Below are 21,877 nucleotides of genomic sequence, written 5' to 3'. Positions count from 1 at the left end.
TCCAGTATCTTTCCTAACCAAACGTGCTGGAACAACGATAGCTTGAACAAAAAAATAAACTCTGATATTGAACACATAAACGCAGTTTGAGCCAGGTGAGCTACAGAACACGTTTTATTTGGAATTATTTTAAGCCCAAATGTTTTTGTTTTTTTTAATAAATTGTCTTCTTTCTTGAGACTGCATGCACCTAAACAAAAAGAGCAAACCATTCACATACATGTACACATATTTCATTTAACAATGGTTTTTGGTTTGGCTTGTTGTTTAACGCCGCACTCAGCAATATTCCAGCTATATGACGGCGGTCTGTAAAAAAATCGAGTCTCGACCAGACAATCCAATGATTGACATCATAAGCATCGATCCACGCAATTGGGATAAGATGACATGCATCAACCAAGTCAGCGAGCCTGATCACTCGATCCCGTTAGTCGCCTTTTACGACAAGCATCGTCGCCTTTTACGGCAAGCATGGGTTGCTGAAGACCTATTCGACCCCGGATCTTCAGGGGTCCCTTTCACTATGTGTTGAAGGTGGATCAGATACTATACATAGACACTGGGTGAAAAGTACTTACGTTTTCTTATTTAACATGGTCCTTCACAAAGTTGTAAATCTGAAAGAGTCACATTGAAGGTAAGTGCGCATACCCGCACACGCACACGTGATTTGTTTAGGTATGTTGCGAAATGCCCAATTCTTCATGAAAATATAAATCACGTTCTCAGGGTATTCTATAATGTTCTACTTGTCTCAAACTTGACCAGATGTATTACCAATGAATAGACATTTTATAAGATTTGCATTCTTAGGTGAGGTGAGGTGAAATGGGGTTTATCGCGTCCAAGATTATTGCACTTATATAGCGACGTGCATGTACGTGTGTGTGTTTGTGTGGCTGCTTGTACTAGTCCGGACTGATGCCGATTTATAGTGCTAGCTCACTGAGATACCATGCCGCAGTTTAACATAAATACCCCACTCAGACACAGTATACTGACTCCTAGCCGGAGTTTAAGCCCCTTAATGCCGAGCGCGACAGGGTAACAACAAGTACCATCTTTTAACGTCTTTTGGTATGACGCTGCTGTAGATCGAACCCCGGACCTTCCGCTCTCCGGGCGGACGCTCTACCACTAGACCACGGAGGCGGTCATTTTCATTCTTAACATTAATAAGTGGGCTTTATGTTTAAGGGATGAAGCACATTTGTGATTTTGTAGCTCAGTATTATCGCTTCAACCTAATGACAATATGACCACCATGGACTGTTTTTAACCCAGGCACGTCGCTATATAAGTGCAATAATCTTGGACGCGACGTTAAACCCCATTTCACCTCAACTCACCTTTTAACCCAGGACATACATTATGATCACAAGGGGTACGTGTGGTTTTATGCGCCACGCGTTAGGTTTTATATCACGAGCCGGATGCGAGTGGTATAAACCTAACGAGGGACATATACATCCCTGTTTACTCCGAGTGATCCTGCTACAAAGAATTAATCTTACCGACATGTTTTAATGTGACATTGTAAAAGAATTAACACAAATTCAAAATTGATAGAAAACAGCTGTCGATTGACCCGAGGTTAACTTATGCTATGTCACTGACTTCCACTGAGTCGGACAAAGCGTGCAGCTTTTTGCTTTGAAGAGGGGTATGATGGATTTATTCTGCCTCCCCGAAATCCACGTGCAGCCTGTATTGCTCGTGGCGGGGTATAAGAGATTTATTCCCCGCTGAGAAATTTATTACCCTCCAAGGCGGGTAACAGTATTTTATCAAGATCTCGTGGACCAATCAGATCTGGTCATTCCGACATGGAGTTATGATAATTGTTAGTGTATAATATTTGTACAATATTTCAGTTATTATTGATTCCATGACGACTTGCACTAAACTATTGGGAACACAATCCGTCCGGAACACTCTACCATTCGGACGTTTACGATAAGAAACGTTTATATACTACTCAAACCAAGTTAAAGAATACTCACACTTGGAAGCCAAGGCCATGACAGATTAAATTTTGTCACACACAAAAACACGGGTGTTCTCTAACGTCTTTTGAGTAGTATATTTACGAAGGACACTACACATAACCATGATTCGTTTACCCGAATTCACTAAGAACAATACCGGACGGATTAACGAGGTTTTACTGTACATCCATTCTGATCAGTAGCAAGGGCAGTGATATAGGATCGAGGGGGTATACTTACCCTGCGGAATTCAGCTATAAATTCCGCCTTCTCTATCACACCATCACCTGAAATATGCATTATTATGGTCAGATGATATTGCTTATTGAGCTTCGATGCTGATGTGGCTACTTGACAGGATCTCTCAACACATCTAATAAAAAACATAAGTTAGACACTCGTCCGCTAGCCCTTACTACAAAAATCTTAAATGACTAGTTGTTGGTTTTTTTCCTAAAATCTAGTTATTTAACATTCACCACTATAAACATGGGCTTGATTATGTTTTTTGGTCCGCTAGCCCTTACTACAAAAATCTTGAATGACTATTTATTGTTTTCTTTTCCTAAAATCTAGTCCTATAACTTTCACCACTATTCCCAGACTAGCTGTGTTGATTCTTTTGAGATCAGCATTTGGTTTTTTTAATGTTTAGGTTCTAAATTTTATTTTTTCCAACATAAACAAGTGCTCCATTATATTATTAAATAAATAAAAAAACGAAATTAGTTCTTTGGACACTTTACTATAGTATGCAAGAAAAAGGCACATTACGTTTTTCCTACAATGTGAGGCATATGTAAAACGGGCTTAATTATGTTTTTTGTTTTTTTTAAATCCCGCCACCACCTCTCCTGGCTGAAATGTAAATAGTTGCTCCTAAAGATGTTACCAACCCATATTAAACGTGGGTTTTCGTAGGGGTAGTTGACTCGTTCAAGCTTTCCAGGATGTTGTCATGTTTTGGTATACTCAGGGCTGTAATGATCTAAGATACAGCAAAAGTTCGATAGAACGTGATACACAGTGCAATGTGTATACGGTGTCATGCTTCACACATCTGAAATGGAAATACGTCGCGTCCAAGATCATTCACTTATATAGCGACCGTCATGTACATGTGTGGGTGCTTATACTTGTCCGGACTTACGCTGCCCACTGAGAAACCATGCTGCAGTTTAACATGGATATCCCACTTAGACACCGAAAACTGACTCCGAGCCGACCAGTCTTTGTTTTAGTCCATAATGCCGAGATCCAGACAGGGCAACAACAAGTACCATCTTTTAACGTCTCTTGGTATGACGCAGCCGGGGATCAAACCCCGGATCATTCAGCTCTCTGGGTGGACGCTCTACCACTAGACCACGAAGGCAGTCCGAAGACATGGATAGTTGCTCATATAATAATATCAGTCACTGGATAGTATACTGACTCCGATCCGACCAGTTCTTTTTAGCCACTTAATGCCGACCGCCGGACAGGGTGACAACAAGTACCATCTTTTAAAGTTTTTAGAGGTGACGCGACGAGGTGATCGAACCACCAACTTTCGGGTCTCCGTGCAAGCGCTCATCCAATCGACCTTAGAGGGGATGACAATATATAAACACTGCTCTACTCACTGTTTGAATCATATTCCATGAACAGCCGTGGCACCTCTTGCAGGCTGATGACTCCGTTATGGTCATGGTCAATGAACAGGAACAGTTCCGTCGTGATGAACTTGGAGAAATGCGAGACAGCCGCGTACTCCGCTATAGTGACCCGCCTATCACCTGGAGATGAAGCAATTTGTTCTACAGGTCAAACAGCTGGACGATGCACTGGAGTGAAGATGCAGACCATCGTTCCTAAAGCGTTCACTCGTCACGCTGGTGGCCCTGGTTCGCATTCCCCGCCGCGATAATAATAATAAAAACAACAACAACAACAATTATTATTATTATTATTATATCATCATCATAACAACAATAACAACAACAATAATAATAACAAGAGTTTGCCACTAACGTGGCTATATCCCCCGCCCCTGTTGCAGAATTTATGACATAATTAAATCTAAACAAATCCTAACCTTTTTTAACCGAGGTTGAACTTGTCATGGAAATTGTAAAAAAAAGAAGAGTTTGGAACCTAAGTCCATCTTGTTGCCATGGAAACGTTAAAAATAAAAATTTCAAAAATTTCTAATTAGCAAAAGGCACCAGTTCAGCATGTTCTTGACAGACCTGCAAAGTTTGATGAAAAAATATAGAACGGTTTATGAGTTATGCTCCGGAAACGAAACGTGACGTACGGACGCACGTAAGGACGGACGTACGGACGGGCGGACGGAGCCCGTTTCTATATCCCTTATATATAACTTTGTTGGGCGGGGGATAATAATAATAATAATAATCATCATCATCATCATAATCCGCTTGTAAAGTGGCTAATTCCATGCGCAATGTACGCTGAAAGCGCCGCATTATTATTACCAATGGATCAGTGTGCACTCCCTTTTTTCACTCTCAGCTCCCTGGGTATTATACAAGCTAAGCAACCTGGGAGGAATATGAAAGTTAACGGGGACATTACCTCATCCTAACGGGTACCTATTCACTGCTGGGTGAACAGAGGTGAATATTGCTCAAGACTCATTCCCTCTCTACGTTTTTCTCAATATAATCTCGTCACGATATGGCTGAAATATTGATGAAATATTTGTGACGTTAAATGTTAACTCACTCACTCACTCACACTCACTCTATCACTCACACTCACTCACTCACTCACCCACCCACCCACCCACCCACCCACCCACCCACCCACTCACTCACTCACTCACTCACTCACTCACTCACTCACTCACTCACTCACTCAGACTCACTCACTCACTCAATCACTCACTCACTGAATAAAACCTAAATGTTGTGAAAACGTCGTGTACTACCTGGGTACTTTCTCACCATTCACGTCTTGTTGAAGCCACAGCTTCTCAAAGTCTAACAGCGACAAAGCTCCATCATGGTCGATGTCACTTCTCTGGAAGCTCAGCTCAAAGATTTGTTCCAGACTTGGAGTTGTCATCGACACAGGAACAGTCGTGGCTGGCTGTGAAGTCCTGTGGTGAAGTATTGACGTGGTGTCCGTGTGAGGGATAGCGGTTGTTTCTGGAAGCTTGGTTGAGGTCTTCCCGGGATTTCTTGAAGTAGTCCTGTCTGTGTGCTGCATTGGTGCGGTTGTGTCTGTAGGCTTGGTTGAGGTTGAATCTGGACGCCTAGGGATGGTTGTGTCTGTAGGTTTGGTTGGGGTGGAATCTGGACGCCTTGATGTGGTTGTTTCTGAAGGCTTGGCAGTTAGACCCTGGTGTGTGGTTGTGTCTCTGAATCGGGTTGTAGATTGATACCGTGATGAGGATGATGGCGGAAGAGCGGATGTCTTCTCTGTAGTAGCTCCTGTAGTAAATATCACAAGAAAACAGCGTTATTACTATACCCCGCCACAGAGCACAGAATTTTGCTTGTTCATATTTGAGTGAGTAAATAGAGAATCTCACCCGAGTGACGTTTGATATCAAATATATCAACACGAGTTGATAAATGAGTTTTTCCACTTTTATCAACGAGCGTTGATATATTTGATATCAAAAGACACGAGAGTGAGATTTTATTTATCATCCAACATCATTCTTCCAACTTTTTAAGTTTATAAACAGTAATAAGCAGTGTCTTAAGCCCCCGTTACACTATCAAAAACTTTGATCAAAAACTTGGTCAAAGAAAACTTTGACTGTTTTCTTGGCCCAAGTTTGGCTGTTTACACTCATCAAAGATTTTGACAGGCCGTCAAAGTTTTGGTGGGAATTATCTTGCCAAGGTTCATGCTACTGATGAAGAATTGTTTGCTGTTCTCATATGTATTTTGTGTATTGCAATGTTGAGAAGGCGTCGTCGGGATAGGCAAAGGCATATTTGGTCCCGAGAATGGCTGCTCGTTGTTGAAACAAATCAATTAATTCTTCCAACATCTCGTCAGTCCAAAATAGTTGACTCATTTTGACTTGACTCTATGCACTTCCGGTTGAAAAGGGGTAAATGTTTCTTGCAGTCTGATTGGCTAAATTAAATCAACGTCATCAAACTTTGAATCAAAGATTGACGAGAAATAGGATCGGTTTCTATTTCATCAAAGTCCCTTTAAAAACTTTGTCAAAGTTTTTGACGGCATGTTACACTATCCAAAACTTGGTCAAAAAGGATAGTGTAACGGGGGCTTTAGTAATAAGCAGTGTCGTACATGTAAACTGGTAAAAGGTACTACTAACAGCTTCAGTAGCAGAGCCTTTAGTGATGTCATTTGAATGTGACGTCATGGTAACCAATGACGTCACAATGGTGTTGCAAAGCATTTTGATGCAATTTCATTGCAGCGATATCTACAATGTAGATATCGCTTGATGTCACCAAAGTGATATCTCCTGTTTTGGATGATAATATGGAAGTTAATGGACGGACGGAAGGACGAAAGTGCCGACGGTAGGACGAAAGCACGGACGGTAGGACGAAAGCACGGACGGTAGGACGAAAGTACGGACGGACGGACGAACCGTTCCTATATTCTCCGCCCCACTTCGTGGCGGGGGATAAAAACCCATTTTCTTCGTACAGAAACGAGTAAGGTTCCGTTAACATTAAGATATGATAGAGTGAAACCTCGCAAACCCGAACTCCATCATCAAGATATACCGATTTAGACCATACAGCTTTTTGGTTGCAAAATAATCTTTATCGGCACTGACATTGATGATGGTGCTGGAGAGTAACGGCACTGTCGTAAAAACGCTTGTGTCGGACAACGGATAAATTCAAAACAATGTGAAAAGCGGAACATGAAAGTAGATCCCCACTACTTACTAACAGCATAAGTATGTACCAAATGTCATTACGTTATAACAATAATGTTTGAGTAATGGCCATTGGTAGGTTTCAGTTTTACTGGTTCTGTGGTTTCTATTGAGGGACGATGTTTAGACAGAATACGGACGCCGCCGGACGCAAGCTCACCTGACTTTCAGTCAGGTGAGCTAAAACTTGATCGATGAGACAAAAACTATTCGATCTAGATCCGATTTTGAATGAATGATGTTTGCCAGTGATCATGTACATGCTAGATAAGAGGTTAAACTTAACAAGCTGAATAGAACATCTGCAAGTTTAACATGAATGTAAATATGAAGGCTATACGCAGGTCCAACAATATTCTAGCCATAGCGGGACAGGGAAGAACACTAACCAAATGGAGAATAGAACCCGGATAATCGATGAGCCGAGTCAACGCTCCCCCCACTGGGCTTCCCTGGCGCTTAATGTTAATATGTTAACAATACAAATGGAAAGGTCTTAACAAAAGAATTGTTATGTAAGCTACGTGTAGACCAAATACCATCAGAGCATAATCCACAGAATTTAGGGCATAACTCCCTTGTGCTCTGACTGTCCCTGAAAGTGGTGCATATGTTGGCGGTGCGGTCAAGGTCAGCGCAGTCTGCTCCATCAGCGTCATGACACGTTGAAACAGACACCGGCTCTACAACACACGAATACAATACACTGGCATTAAAACACGTGTCTGTTTCCTGAAGGTGTGCCCATTCTTTGAAAACAACAATAGATCTGAAAGTTCGTTTTAAAACAAACCTTCTTAGTTGCAGAGGTTTTGTAGAGATTTGGAAAATCAAATCAACCTTTTACAGTACAGTAAACTACGTTTATGACGAACACGGTTATAACGAACTGATGGATATAATGAACTTATTTTTTGGTCCCGGGCGTTTGCTTATATGCTGTATATATTATGCTTATAACGAACGACGGTTATAACGAATTAACATTAGTTGTCCCTTAGAGTTCGTAATAACCGTAGTTTACTTATTTCAAAGGAATAATTTACAAATGTGTTGTGTAAGTCGCTTGTGTGCAATATCTGTTCTTCCAATTGCACAATAATGATTTTTTAGATAAATGGCACTATACTCAGCCACGATGAGTCCAGGATTCCCTATCGCTAATGTTTACACTATGAAGTGGTCGTTGTAATTGTTGAATTGGTATAAGAACAGTAGATCAATGTATAAAGAAACGAGCACCTGTTTATGTTAGAACATTAAAGTTAACATTAACAATTGCTCATCTTAACCCATTTCTACACACACACCAGAAAGTCATATACCCGTTATATAACCGTTTCTCATGGGACTCTACTTGGATGTACTCGAAGACAGATGGATGACTGGTGACAGTACCTTATCGGGATGGAACGAGACTTGGAAGAACAATAGGACCGACAACGCCACTGTACCTGACTATCCCGATAAAGTACCCGTGGAGATCCGGGTTACAATAGGTCTTCAACAACCATTGCTTGCCGTCAGAGCCGACGATGCTTGTCGTACGAGGCGACTAACGGGATCGGGTGGTAAGGCTCGCTGGATCGATACTCGTGATGTCAAACATTGGATTGTCTGGTCCAAACCATCCTCCCGAGGCAAGAGAGTTAACTGACTATAAAAGTCCAGTTTCCACCCTTGCCGAACTAGGCTGGGATTATGGAGTAAAATTACATTTTGGCTGGACTAACGAGTCTATGCATAGTCAAATCGAAATCGCGCACCGAAATCGAAATCCGGTTCGTAAACTGTCATGCAGAGTTCGGTCGATTGCAGGATTTGCAAAGCATGTGCATCGCCAACTCGTTGTCAACAGATATTTTCCAAATCTTTTCTTGTTTTTAATCAAATTGCTCACGTGATTTGATGTACTTCGCGAAGTAAGAACCGTTTTATCACAAAATAGATCTTGATGGTCGATCAGATCGTCTTGACTGGGCGCAACCATTTTGTTTCAAGCAAATGCATGTGATACGAGAGGTGGAATCTGATTGGTCCATATGGGAGCGACACAGAATGGACATAACTCGTAATAGCCACTGGTGGGGTTACGATCGAGCCCAGGAATTCCAGCCTAGTTCGGAAAGGGTGGAAACTGGACTTGTAAAGTCAGTTAACGCTCTTGCCTCGGGAAGATGGGTCCTAACTTGATTATTAACAGACCACCGTCATATAGCTGGAATATTGCTGAGTGCGGCGTTAAACAACAGACCAACAAACTGTAACCCGTCCGATATTACGCAGTTGATGTGTTGTACCGGGGGTACAGAGGTGACAGTATCTGGGGCAGAGATCTCTGGTGTTCTGGCTGTCCCTGAAGGTGGTGCAGATGTGGGCAGTGCGGTCCAGGTCGGCGCAGTCCATTCCCATGGCATCCACGCAAGGTCCAGTGAAGGAGGAAGAGCTGGTTGTCAAGCCGCTGACTGGTGCTGGCGACGGTGTTGCCTGAGCTGTGTGTTAGGGGAATAATAGTGAGTAAGACTTTAGTCCGCTTTTAATGCTATTCTTCCCCATGGCAGTGTGGGACAATTCTTGCAGTTCACAGTGTGGAACGGGAAGAAATGGTTTCATACAGTATACCCATGTGGGAGTCGAAACCAGGTCAACAACGAGTGAGTATGGTTTTACGACGCTTTTAGCAATATTTCAGCAATATCATGGAGTGACACCAGAAATGAGCTTCACACATAATACCCATTTGGAGAATCGAACCCGGGCTATCGGCATGACGAGCGAACGCTTTGACTACATGACTACCCCACCGCCCCTCGTTCAACAAAGAAACACCCTTACTTTATAGCACAGACGTAAAGTCGTAGTGCTGAGACAGCATTGTGATGTTGGTTTCTGATGACAAATAATATTGTCAGAAAATAATTAGCAAAATAATCACGAATGAAGTGAATCCATGTTCAAAAGATGCTACTTCGACATATACAATTTGATTCACATATTGACTTATCTATAGATAAGCGCCATATCCGTGCTCGTGGGTTTCACTGAAGTGGTAAACGTCTGAGACCTGCATCACTCCGGGCTTTCCTCCCACATAAAGCTGATACGCCGTGATATAACTGTAAAACTGTTTAAAGCGGTGTAAAAAAACACCAACTTACTTACACCAATTGACGCTGACCTTAATATCATATTTGGTGTCCATTCTGGAACTAACCATTACACACACACACACACACACACACACACACACAAACACACACACGCACGCACGCACGCACGCAAGCACACACACACACACACACATTACCTGTCCCGCACAGTCCACAGTACTTTGGGCAGTACTTCCTAGTGTCATCACTCTCGCGGAAAGTTGTACATATGTGTGCAGTTCGGTCCATATCAGCACAGTCAAAAGACGGATCGTCTACACATGGCCCGTGGTAAGGGGCAGCCGTAACGTGCTGCATGGCTGACGTCAGTGACGACGTTGACATTGGTGATGACGTCGGGCTTGGATTCCCTGGTTTGTAAATACAAATGGCCACGTCATTGAGTACAATGGCCACGTCCCAGAATACGTATGTAAGAAAGATTGGTGTTTGTTTGTTTGTTGTTTAACGCCGCTCTCAGCAATATTCCAGCTATATGACGGCGGTCTGTAAATAATCGAGTCTGAACTAGACAATCCAGTGATTGTCATCATTAGCATCGATCTAAGCAATTGGGATACGATGACATGCGTCAACCAAGTCAGTAAGCCTGACCACCCGATCGCGTTGGTCGCCTTCTACAACAAGCATAGTCACCTTTTACGGCAAGCATTGGTTGCTGAAGACCTATTCTACCCAGGATATTCACGGGTCTGGTGTTAAGTTACACATTGAGATAATTCATTCCTGAAATAAAACAGCGTGATTACTTCATTGTTCAGACGGTGCCATTGCACAGCGTAATAACCATAATGTTAGATGAACTAATTCGTGCGTTATAAATAACAAACCACGTAGTTTTTGTTCTATTTAGCAACCGGTAAAATATATAGATATACTGCAAAATTGTAATTTTTAGACAGGTTATCACTGAGTTCAAATCTGGATATTAATAAATCATGTTCAGCAGAAGAGGGGTCATTTGTGGCTCAGCGGCCTGACGTATCCCGCCATGACATGTAGAGTTGTGTCCCTTAGCTGTGCCAGCATTCTAGAGCCGTGGTTTTGGATCCTACATTTTTGGTTTGTGAACACCAAACCAGTGCTCGTTTTTTACCAATAGTCGCAAACGTCTATGTCTGGGATTGTGTCTGGAGATTAGATATATTTTCAGCTACAGCTGTATTTTTCTATATTACTATGAGCCTGACTATGTTTTTAAGACATAACACCTTGCAACAGTGTAATTGTTGTGGCGGACATTTGTTTGGTTTTTCAACATTCTGAAGCAACAATATTCTTTTCAAGAATTTTCTTAGATGATGTTGTTTTGTTGTTGTTTATATTAGTTTTTGTTGTTTTTTTGTTTTGTGTTTGTTTTTGTTTTGTTGTTTGTTTTTTGTTTGCTTGTTTTTAAGGGTGTGTGTGATAAAATCTCGCTGATATAACGGAAATACTTTCAAACAGGTTGAACCAAACAAGGCTTACTATATACTCAAGGTATCGTCTAAACATGGCGCCCTGAATACAAGCACAATGTCTCTGTCTGGAATGAAGACTTTATTACCTGTCCCACACAGTCCACAGTACTTTGGGCAGTACTTCCTAGTGTCATCACTCTCGCGGAAAGTTGTACATATGTGCGCTGTTCGGTCCATATCAGCACAGTCAAAAGACGGATCGTCTACACATGGCCCGTGGTACGGGGAAGCCGTAACGTGCTGCATGGCTGACGTCAGTGACGACGTTGACATTGGTGATAACGTCGGGCTTGGATTCCCTGGTTTGTAAATACCTGAGTACAATGGCCACGTCATTGAGTACAAATGGCCACGTCCCAGAATACGTATGTAAGATAGATTGGTGTTAAATTGTGTTGGTATGTTGTTGTTTAACGCCGCACTCAACAATATTCCAGCTATATGACGGCGGTCTGTAAATAATCGAGTCTGGACTAGACAGTCCAGTGATTGACATCATGAGCAACGATCTACACAATTGGGATACGATGACATGCGTCAACCAAGTCAGCGACCGAGCCTGACCACACGATCGCGTTGGTCGCCTTCTACAACAAGCATAGTCACCTTTTACGGCAAGCATGGGATGATGAAGTCTATTCTACCCCGGATCTTCACGGGTCTGGTGTTAAGTTACACATTGAGATAATTCATTCCTGAAATAAAACAACGTGATTACTTCAATGTTCAGACGGTGCCATTGCACAGCGTAATAACCACAATGTTAGATGAACTAATTCGTGCGTTATAAATAACAAACCACGTAGTTTTTGTTCTATTTAGCAACCGGTAAAATATATAGATATACTGCAAAATTGTAATTTTTAGACAGGTTATCACTAAGTTCAAATCTGGATATTAATAAATCATGTTCAGCAGAAGAGGCGTCATTTGTGGCTTAGCGGCCTGACGTACCCCGTCATGACATGTAGAGTTGTGTCCCCTAGCTGTGCCAGCATTCTAGAGCCGTGGTTTTGGATCCTACATGTTTGGTTTGTGAACACCAAACCAGTGCTCGTTTTTTACCAATAGTCGCAAACGTCTATGTCTGGGATTGTGTCTGGAGATTAGATATATTTTCAGCTATAGCTATATTTTTCTATATTACTATGAGCCTGACTATGTTTTTAAGACATAACACCTTGCAACAGTGTAATTGTTGTGGCGGACATTTGTTTGGTTTTTCAACATTCTGAAGCAACAATATTCTTTTCAAGAATTTTCTTAGATGATGTTGTTTTGTTGTTGTTTATATTAGTTTTTGTTGTTTTTTTGTTTTTTGTTTGCTTGTTTTTAAGGGTGTGTGTGATAAAATCTCGCTGATATAACGGAAATACTTTCAAACAGGTTGAACCAAACAAGGCTTACTACATACTCAAGGTATATCGTCTAAACATGGCGCCCTGAATACAACCACAATGTCTCTGTCTGGAATGAAGACTCTATTACCTGTCCCACACAGTCCACAGTACTTTGGGCAGTACTTCCTAGTGTCATCACTCTCGCGGAAAGTTGTACATATGTGCCCTGTTCGGTCCATATCAGCACAGTCAAAAGACGGATCGTCTACACATGGCCCGTGGTACGGGGCAGCCGTAACGTGCTGCATGGCTGACGTCAGTGACGACGTTGACATTGCTGGTGACGTCGGGCTTGGATTCCCTGGTTTGTAAATACAAATGGCCACGTCATTGAGTACAATGGCCACGTCCCAGAATACGTATGTAAGATAGATTGGTGTTAAATTGTGTTGGTATGTTGTTGTTTAACGCCGCACTCAACAATATTCCAGCTATATGACGGCGGTCTGTAAATAATCGAGTCTGGACTAGACAGTCCTGTGATTGACATCATGAGCAACGATCTACACAATTGGGATACGATGACATGCGTCAACCAAGTCAGCGACCGAGCCTGACCACCCGATCGCGTTGGTCGCCTTCTACAACAAGCATAGTCACCTGTTACGGCAAGCATGGGTTGCTGAAGACCTATTCTACCCCGGATCTTCACGGGTCTGGTGTTAAGTTACACATTGAGATAATTCATTCCTAAAATAAAACAACGTGATTACTTGAATGTTCAGACGGTGCACAGCGTAATAACCACAATGTTAGATGAACTAATTCGTGCGTTATGAATAACAAACAACGTAGTTTTTGTTCTATTTAACAACCGGTAAAAATATATATTTTTTTAGATATATTGCAAAATTGTATTTTTTAGACAGGTTATCACTGAGTTCAAATCTTGATATTAATAAATCATGTTCAGTAGAAGTACCGCATCATGATTTGTAGAGTTGTGTCCCTTAGCTGTGCCAGCATTCTAGAGCCGTGGTTTTTGGATCTTACATTTTTAAAATCTCGCTGATATAACGGAGATGCTGTTCAAACAGGTTGAACCAAACAATCGATTTCTCACTGGAATGCTTACTTAATAGTCAACGTATCGTCTAAACATGGCCCGTCGTACGGGGCAGCCGTTACGTGCTGCATGGCTGTCGTCAGTGACGTCGTTGACATTGCTGATGACTTGGATTCCCTAGTTTGTAAATACGCTAAGTGCAATGTCCACGTCCCAGAATACGTCTATAGGATAGATTGGTGACAAGTTTCACATTGAGATAATTAATTCATGAAATATTGTAACATGATTATTTGATCCTAATCAAGCTACCAACCTGTCCCACAGAGTCCACAGAACTTAGGACAGTACTTCTTTGTGTCGTCACTATGGCGGAATGTTGTACACAGTGGCGCAGTTCGGTTCAGATCAGCGCAGTCAATACCAGGGTCATCTACACATGGCCCGTCATACTGGGCAGATTGTGGTTGTTTCCTCGTCGCCCAAACCGTTGCAGTTGACGGGGACGATGCAGTTGCAGTTGACGGGAATGCCGATGACTTCGATGATGAAAGTTCCGCATTTTCTATTTGTAACATATTTCAGTGATATGTAACGATGTCCTTATGAGTATAGGGATTACCGAATTATGGGTTTAGGGGAGATGTCACAAGTCAATCTCGAGGGTATTATCTTGTTTTTGTTCTTTTGTTTGGAAGGGGGTGGGGCTGGGGGTAGGGGTGGGGGAGTGACAGCTGCATCCCCGTTCCGGAACATTTAGTACATATAAACAATGAAAATGAAATACGCGATAAGCGGAACACCTGTTCCACACCTCAAGCGTTTCCAGCTCAGACAAATGCGAGGTGAGCGGAGATCCAGCTCAGACATACATGATGTGAGAGAATTATTTCTCAACCTCTAGGCGTTTCCGTCGAGCGGCACATCCTGCTCGCTATTATATAAGAAAGCTATGCGATTTATCGCAAAGAACAATGAAGCATGGTGACGTCACAAATATGACAACGTTATTTTTGAGAGAGAAGTGTCGAGTGACATAGATGTAGCTGGGCAACGTAGATAAACGCAATGGCCGAACGATAGCTTCCTAAAGTGAGAGAGATATGACAATCGGTACTGGGAGAAAAGGTACAGATAATCGGCGTGAAAATTGTGAGAATATGCGGGCAAGACCAAACCCTGTTAATAAAATGAACTTGTCCGCCATTGCCGCGGTCGGATTCTATTCAGGGAGTCTTCATCATTTAAATACGAGTAAATATTTTTAAAGTGTGTACTTTTTACTAACATCCTTAAAGAGGCAGTACGTAATGTTGAAACCTCATATAAGAAATAGGGGGCGCGGTTGGCCCAGTCGTCTAAGGCGCCGCGATTCGCTGTGCACAGTTGCGTCCCTCGGCCACGCCGGAAACCTATGATTGTGGGTTCGAATCCCGGTTCGCCCCGATTATGTGTCTAGGTTTGTCAGCACCATACCCGTGCTCTTGGGTTTCACCGAAGTGGTAACCGTCTGAGACCTGCATCACTTCGGGCTTTCCTCCCACATTAAGCTGACACGCCGTGATATAACTGGAATACTGTTAAAAGCGGCGTTAAACCCAACTCACTCACTCACTCATATAAGAAATAAACGACTCGTGGTCGTTGTTTATTTCTTAAATAAAGTAATGATTAGGAAGCGCAGCCACATAACAGATCATAGTTGACACGACATTAAATTACAGTGTACAATACAAATACATCAAGCCTAGGAATATTTTAAGAGAAAGGTCTTAGTGTCACACTGTTTCTATAAATGTTCCCATCAGCACTAAAGTCTTCAGATCTACTGAATAAATACCCTTGGAGTTTGTCGGAAGCATTTTTGTGCTATTCATACCGGGGGCGGTCGGGTAGCCTAGTGGTTAAAGCCTTCGCTCGTCACGCCGAAGACCCGGGTTCGATTCCCGACATGGGTACAATGTGTGAAGTCCATTTCTGGTGTCCCCCGCCGTGATATTGCTGGAATATTGCTAAAAGCGTCGTAAAACAAAACTCACTCACTCACTATTCATACCGACATGATAATACCCGGGCTGACTTCGTACCATCTGAGCAGATTCCACAGTATTTTGGACAGAAAACTCTTGTTTCCTGGCTGTGAAGAAACTTGGAACAGATTTGGCTGGTGCGTTCAAGGGAGGCACAGTCGAAATTCCGTGAGTCTTCACATGTAGCTGGGAAAACAATACTTATCGTTACCAGCAGTGAATGGGTACCCGGTAGGAGGAGATGGTAATGTGACAGTTAACCCACCAGCGCCTCACAGGCAGCTTGGGTTGTATACTCCCCAGGGAGCTGAGCATAAAAATCGAGTGTACACTCATCCATAATAATGGTGATGTTTGCGAACACAAATGACGGATTATTATTATTATTATCATCATCATCACTAACGGTTAGACGGTGGTCACAGGAGAGATCTAACAGTCACGCACATTTACCATCATTATCATCATCATCACTAACAGTTGGACGGTGGTCACAGTACAGATCTAACAGTCACGCACATCTATTTCACCGAAAAGAATTTTTCGTATCTTGTGAATTCGTTTTGATAAATTCGTTACGTGACACTGCCGGGTGTCCGGGATTGGTAATGAGCTAAACGTCCGTCTACAACCCTTGATCTTCGGTCAAGCAGCGATCTCATTAAAATCAGATCTTTGTCCTCGCCATCGCTAAACAAAGATCTGAGGAAATCACATTACAGGTCACGTCAGACCGACCATGCGCGAATTTTTACCGACCAATGGAAGGACTGACAAGAAGTCGACATTGGCAGGCAGCTTTCTCGCGCTTTACGTCACTAAATTCAAATTGGCGCCTACGCCTACATATTTTGACAAATTCTCGATGAAATTTTTTAAACCTGAACAAAAGAACATTCAGGAATGGCAAATATATGGTCTAGGTTGTATAGATTCAGTCGTTAAACCCGTAACTATAGTTCGGAATACGCCGTGTTAAAGTTTTCGAGGTTGCATGATTAGAAATCGCATTCCACTTTCATGATCTGGTAAGCGACTCTCTGATTGGTCGGATTAAAGGTCGTTCTGACGTGACCCCTAATGGGATGTCCTCAGATCTTTGTTTAGCGGTAGCGAGAATTAAGATCTGATTTTAATGAGATTGGTCAAGCAGAATACCCGGGATAGATTCCCGAGATGCCACACAATGTGTGAAGACCAATCTTGATGTTCCCCGCGTGGTTGGAATAATGCCACCGCGTAATGCCATACTCATTCACTCCAACCCTTGAAGGTTTTCTGGACTAGACAATCCAGTGATCAATATTGTGAGCAACGGTCCGAGCCATCGGGGTACGAAGACACGCAAATCAACAAAATCAAACAGACAAACAACATTACATGTATATTTACACTCACCAGTGTTCGACACTCGGATGCACAGATGAAACAACAGTAATATGAAGTAGGCGCAACCTGAAACAGATAGGATCTTTCATGGAAGTCGATAGGTCAGGCCAAACCCCGAACTGTTCCAGTATACATTTTGTTTCGTGAATACATCACGGGTCTGTATACTCTACTTTCCGCCATCACCCGTGAAGACAAACAGTCGTTATGGGTGCAGTAGTGACGTGTGTCTATTTTGAGTATAGTAATGGCATAAGGCCGCGCATATCTCACAGGCGTCGAATAGGTCGTATTCCATGCACGGAGTTTGTGCGAATCCTACCATTGCCCGTTATTGAAGCAGTGTGTAGAGCAGATGGTCGCAAGGCAAGGTCACATGTTGCACGAGAAAAATTGATAACACTCACTACGGCGTAAAACAACATTCATTCACAAACGCCATGATGACAAGCGAAATGCTTGGGGTGAAAACCAACATCAACGAAAACATATTATTGAAAGCTACGAGACCGCTGTTAATGTGAAAGAATACACGCTGGTCAAGTAACAAAAATGGCGCTTTTGCGAAACGACCAGTCTCTATTGAGTTAAATGAGAAATATACATTTTATAACGAAACAGAATAACAAACAGCAAGAAGCGATATTAACTCCCTAAATGACAGTCTGTCATTATTTTGCCTTGTCAATGTTGAACTAACGTGAAAAGGAAGTCAAGGGTTTATGTACGGGCTAGACACTTACGATAAAGGGAGACAATTTCCGGGTAGGTAACTCTAGTGTGACAATAGTTCCGTCAACGTGTTATGTTCACTGCAGTGTAATATCAAGTGTTCTGTTCACTGCAGTGTAATATCAAGTGTTCTGTTCACTGCAGTGTAATATCAAGTGTTATGTTCACTGCAGTGTAATATCAAGTGTTATGTTCACTGCAGTGTAATATCAAGTGTTATGTTCACTGCAGTTTAATATCAAGTGTTATGTTCACTGCAATGAAAATATCACTTTTCTCAACTTCCGAAAGCTCAGTCTTTCACACTGAAGTATATAATAATTGTTCTTATTTTTTATAATAAACGATGTCAGACATACATAGATGGTATTATCCAGGTTTTCCGGATTTTATTCGTTTTTGATAAACATAATTATGAAGAAACGGGGACACCTATAAAGAATCAACAGCACACATTCATATATCACTGACACCTATTTGATAATATGTAAGATATAAACTAATAAACACCATAAAACACCAAATAACAGACACACCATATTCATACTGTCTTTATACTTTTCAGGTAACCAACAATGTTATCAATGATTTAGGCAAAATATGTCTTTACAGTGACCTACCTGAGAGAGCGCCCATTGCGAGGTTTAAAGGTGAAGCTTATCTCAAAGGTGGCAGTTCACACAGTGACCAATCGATTTTGATTCACGCTAAATCATTTGAATGATATTCCATATTGTAGAAAATGTAGACAAGTGTCCATACTATCACACTCCTGCCCAGTGGTAGGTGATCGCTGTATTCATGGTGTAGACAACGTGTTGAAATCACGAGTGTAACCTGTGTCTCATTCGTGTGCTACTGAGATATTTCTGGTTCCATATTTAGGTCCATGCATAAAAATTTGATAGTGACAAAAATAAATGTCCACAAGACCGTGTGACAAAAATGAAGACTTTTGAATAGTCAATTGCCCCTTCATACCTAGCAATATCCCAGCACTCCAGCCTTTGGTGTCTACATTTTACAAGTCTTGAGGCATAATCTCTCGTGCTCTTTCTACGAAGATTTCAAGGAGCGCCATACGACTTTGATAAGTGCTACAACATTCAATGCCCCATAAGGCTTTCAATAGTTTTAGGGTAGGCATGTGGGGGACATATTAATACACAATAACGGTTTTGTATTGATTATCATTCAACTGTAAAATCTTGAAAAACAACAACTGTGGCGTTTGAAAAGGGGGTATTTTATCTGAACACGAAACGTGGTGTTACGGAGGTTCGAAACCTGAGGGCGGTCGGGTAGCCTAGTGGTTAAAGCGTTTGCTCGTCACGCCGAAGACCCGGGTTCGATTCCCGACATTTCTGGTGTCCCCCGCCGTGATATTGCTGGAAAATTGCTGAAGGCGGCGTAAAACCATACCATGCTTCACTTCAAGCCAATATGTATGGTATTTTTATGTCACTGTATATTCCAATACCTGTCCAATTAGATATGTTTTTTGTAAATCTTTAATGCACAAGCCAGCCCAATTTTGCTATATAAGTCAGAAGTTGGGGATGTTGATATTTTGGTTGGTTGGTTGGTTGGTTGTTTGTTTAACGCCGCACTCAGCAATATTCAAGCTATATGACGGCGGTCTGGAAATAATCGAGTCTGGGCGAGACAATCCAGTGATTAATATCATGGGCATCCATCCACGCAATTGGGATCGATGACATGCATCAACCAAGTCAACGAGCCTGACCACCCGATCCCGTTAGTCGCCTCTTACGACAAGCATAGTCGATTATGTTCCGAAATAGATTCCATCGAGCGTAGAAAGCAAAAAGGCATTTTCAAAACTGTGTTGGCGTCCAAGCACTTTAGGAAACATTGTTGTTTTTAATGACACGGTCGAAAACATTAACGAAAATATATACATTTGCAAATTTTCGGAACAAGATTATTCTATATACACTGGATTACGAGGACTGGTCAGTTCTGAGCCTAACAAACAAAACCAACAATTGTGAAAGTGTTTTTATTTAATTTTTCAACATAATCTCCCTGCATTTCAATACACTTCTCAAATCGATAGTTAAGCTTTTCAATTCCAGTCAGGAAGAAGCCACCCTGAAAAACCCATTCATTTGGGTAATCATCTTTTTATATCCTAAAGAAATGTGTAATATTAAACCGCCGGGCAAAATAAGGTATAAACTTGAAAAATAGACTTGACCAACAAAATTACAAACGCTATCAAAACGTTACTAGGCTGAAAACAGTCGCCGAGACTTAATTGAGTGAGTGAGTGAGTGAGTTTGATTTAACGCCGCTTTTAACAGTATTCCAGTTATATCACGGCGTGTCAGCTTAATGTGGGAGGAAAGCCCGAAGTGATGCAGGTCTCAGACGTTTACCACTTCGGTGAAACCCTCGAGTACGGGTATGATGCTGACAAACCTGGACACATAATTTGGGCGAACCGGGATTCAAATGCACAATCATAGGTTTCTGGCGTTCCCAAGGGACGCAACTGTGCACAGCGAATCGCGGCGCATGAGACGACCTGTGAGTGGAGCTAGACATGGATGTGACTATTTTTATGGAATTACTACTGGTCCAGATGACCCTGGGTTACCTACCTGAAGATACCATGTTTACTGATAAAGCCATGACATATGGGATCACCATATCTATTCCCACCATATGTCTGGCATTTGAACGTGACAATACTTCAGTTGCTTATTTCGGTGTGCGTCATAAATTAGCACAGGATACCATATACAAACAAAGACCAGATACATTATAATATCCTACACATTATTGGTCTAATTAATAGTGATTCATAAACATTTGCTTATGAAATCGTCGGAATCGTACAACGGACTTTCTTTTACTGTAACCCAAATATCCTTAAAAATCTCGAGGCCTAGAAAGCGCTATCTTTGTGTCATAAGCGGCTACAAGAAAATAGGAAATCAGGAAATAATTTGCTGACTAGCGCATGATCGATCCCTTATTCGGGTAAAGTTGGTGTTATCTATCAACCAGGTGTATTTCGCACAAAAACATATATTATTAACACGTCCCATTTTAATTCTGGAAACCCAAAAGTCCAGAAACTCTACGGTCTTTGCCCAGTCTCGGTTAAAGGTATTTTCAAAATTAAACATGCCGTTTTCATGGGAACATACCAAGGAAGAAAAAATGAAAAAAAAATTGTTTAAAAACTCAATATTTAGACTATGTCGCCCATGGGCCTGCCCATGGGCCTGCCCATGGGCGAAGTCTGGCCCATGGGTAGGCCCATGGGCAGGCCCATGGGCGAGAATATATTCCTTTACTTAAAACTCATGTTTTTGTTTCGCAAATACATTTAATGTATTCATTGAAGTATCATGACACAAAATGTAATTCATTTTAACTTAATTCAACGATTTTATAGCGATATTGAAATATTTCGCCCATGGGCGAGAAAAAGGTTTGGCCCATGGGCGAGAATATGTTCCTTTACTTAAAACTCATGATTTTGTTTCGCAAATACATTAAATGTATTTATTGAAGTATCATGACACAAAATTTACCTCATTTTAACTTATTTCAACTATTTTATAGCGATATTGAAATATTTCGCCCATGGGCGAGAAAAAGGTTTGGCCCATGGGTAGGCCCATGGGCAGGCCCATGGGCGAGAATATGTTCCTTTACTTAAAACTCATGTTTTTGTTTCGCAAATACATTTAATGTATTCATTCAAGTATCATTACACAAAATTTAACTCATTTTAACTTAATTCAACGATTTTATAGCGATATTGAAATATTTC

The 21,877-nt window shown here is 41.7% G+C and overlaps 1 protein-coding gene across 6 annotated transcripts; it reads right to left on the bottom strand.

Moving 5' to 3' along the window:
• Positions 1 to 158: 158 nt before the first annotated feature.
• LOC124139279 (mucin-5AC-like) lies at positions 159 to 19,064 on the bottom strand. Of its 6 annotated transcripts, none has more exons than XM_048389551.1 (14): positions 18,687 to 19,063; positions 17,344 to 17,400; positions 16,003 to 16,131; positions 14,232 to 14,480; positions 12,998 to 13,210; positions 11,596 to 11,823; positions 10,187 to 10,399; positions 9,180 to 9,371; positions 7,419 to 7,562; positions 4,943 to 5,431; positions 3,617 to 3,769; positions 2,232 to 2,278; positions 582 to 620; positions 159 to 190 (listed from the first exon to the last, which is right to left on the bottom strand). In XM_048389551.1, the coding sequence occupies exons 1-13, from the start codon at positions 18,700 to 18,702 to the stop codon at positions 588 to 590; spliced, it is 2,163 nt and encodes a 720-aa protein (XP_048245508.1). In that variant the 5' UTR covers positions 18,703 to 19,063; the 3' UTR covers positions 159 to 190; positions 582 to 587. The 6 variants fall into 6 exon arrangements, with proteins under 6 accessions (XP_048245508.1, XP_048245509.1, XP_048245510.1 ...); XM_048389552.1 differs by having other exon boundaries at positions 11,596 to 11,808; positions 18,687 to 19,062; XM_048389553.1 differs by lacking the exon at positions 16,003 to 16,131 and having other exon boundaries at positions 18,687 to 19,064.
• Positions 19,065 to 21,877: the final 2,813 nt, after the last annotated feature.

The sequence above is a fragment of the Haliotis rufescens genome, unplaced genomic scaffold, assembly GCF_023055435.1.
Source record: "Haliotis rufescens isolate VD_foot unplaced genomic scaffold, xgHalRufe1.0.p SCAF_8, whole genome shotgun sequence".
Lineage (NCBI taxonomy): Eukaryota > Metazoa > Mollusca > Gastropoda > Lepetellida > Haliotidae > Haliotis > Haliotis rufescens.
The sequence above is the reverse complement of the archived record's forward strand: the minus strand, read 5'-3'. Positions and strand labels throughout refer to the sequence as shown.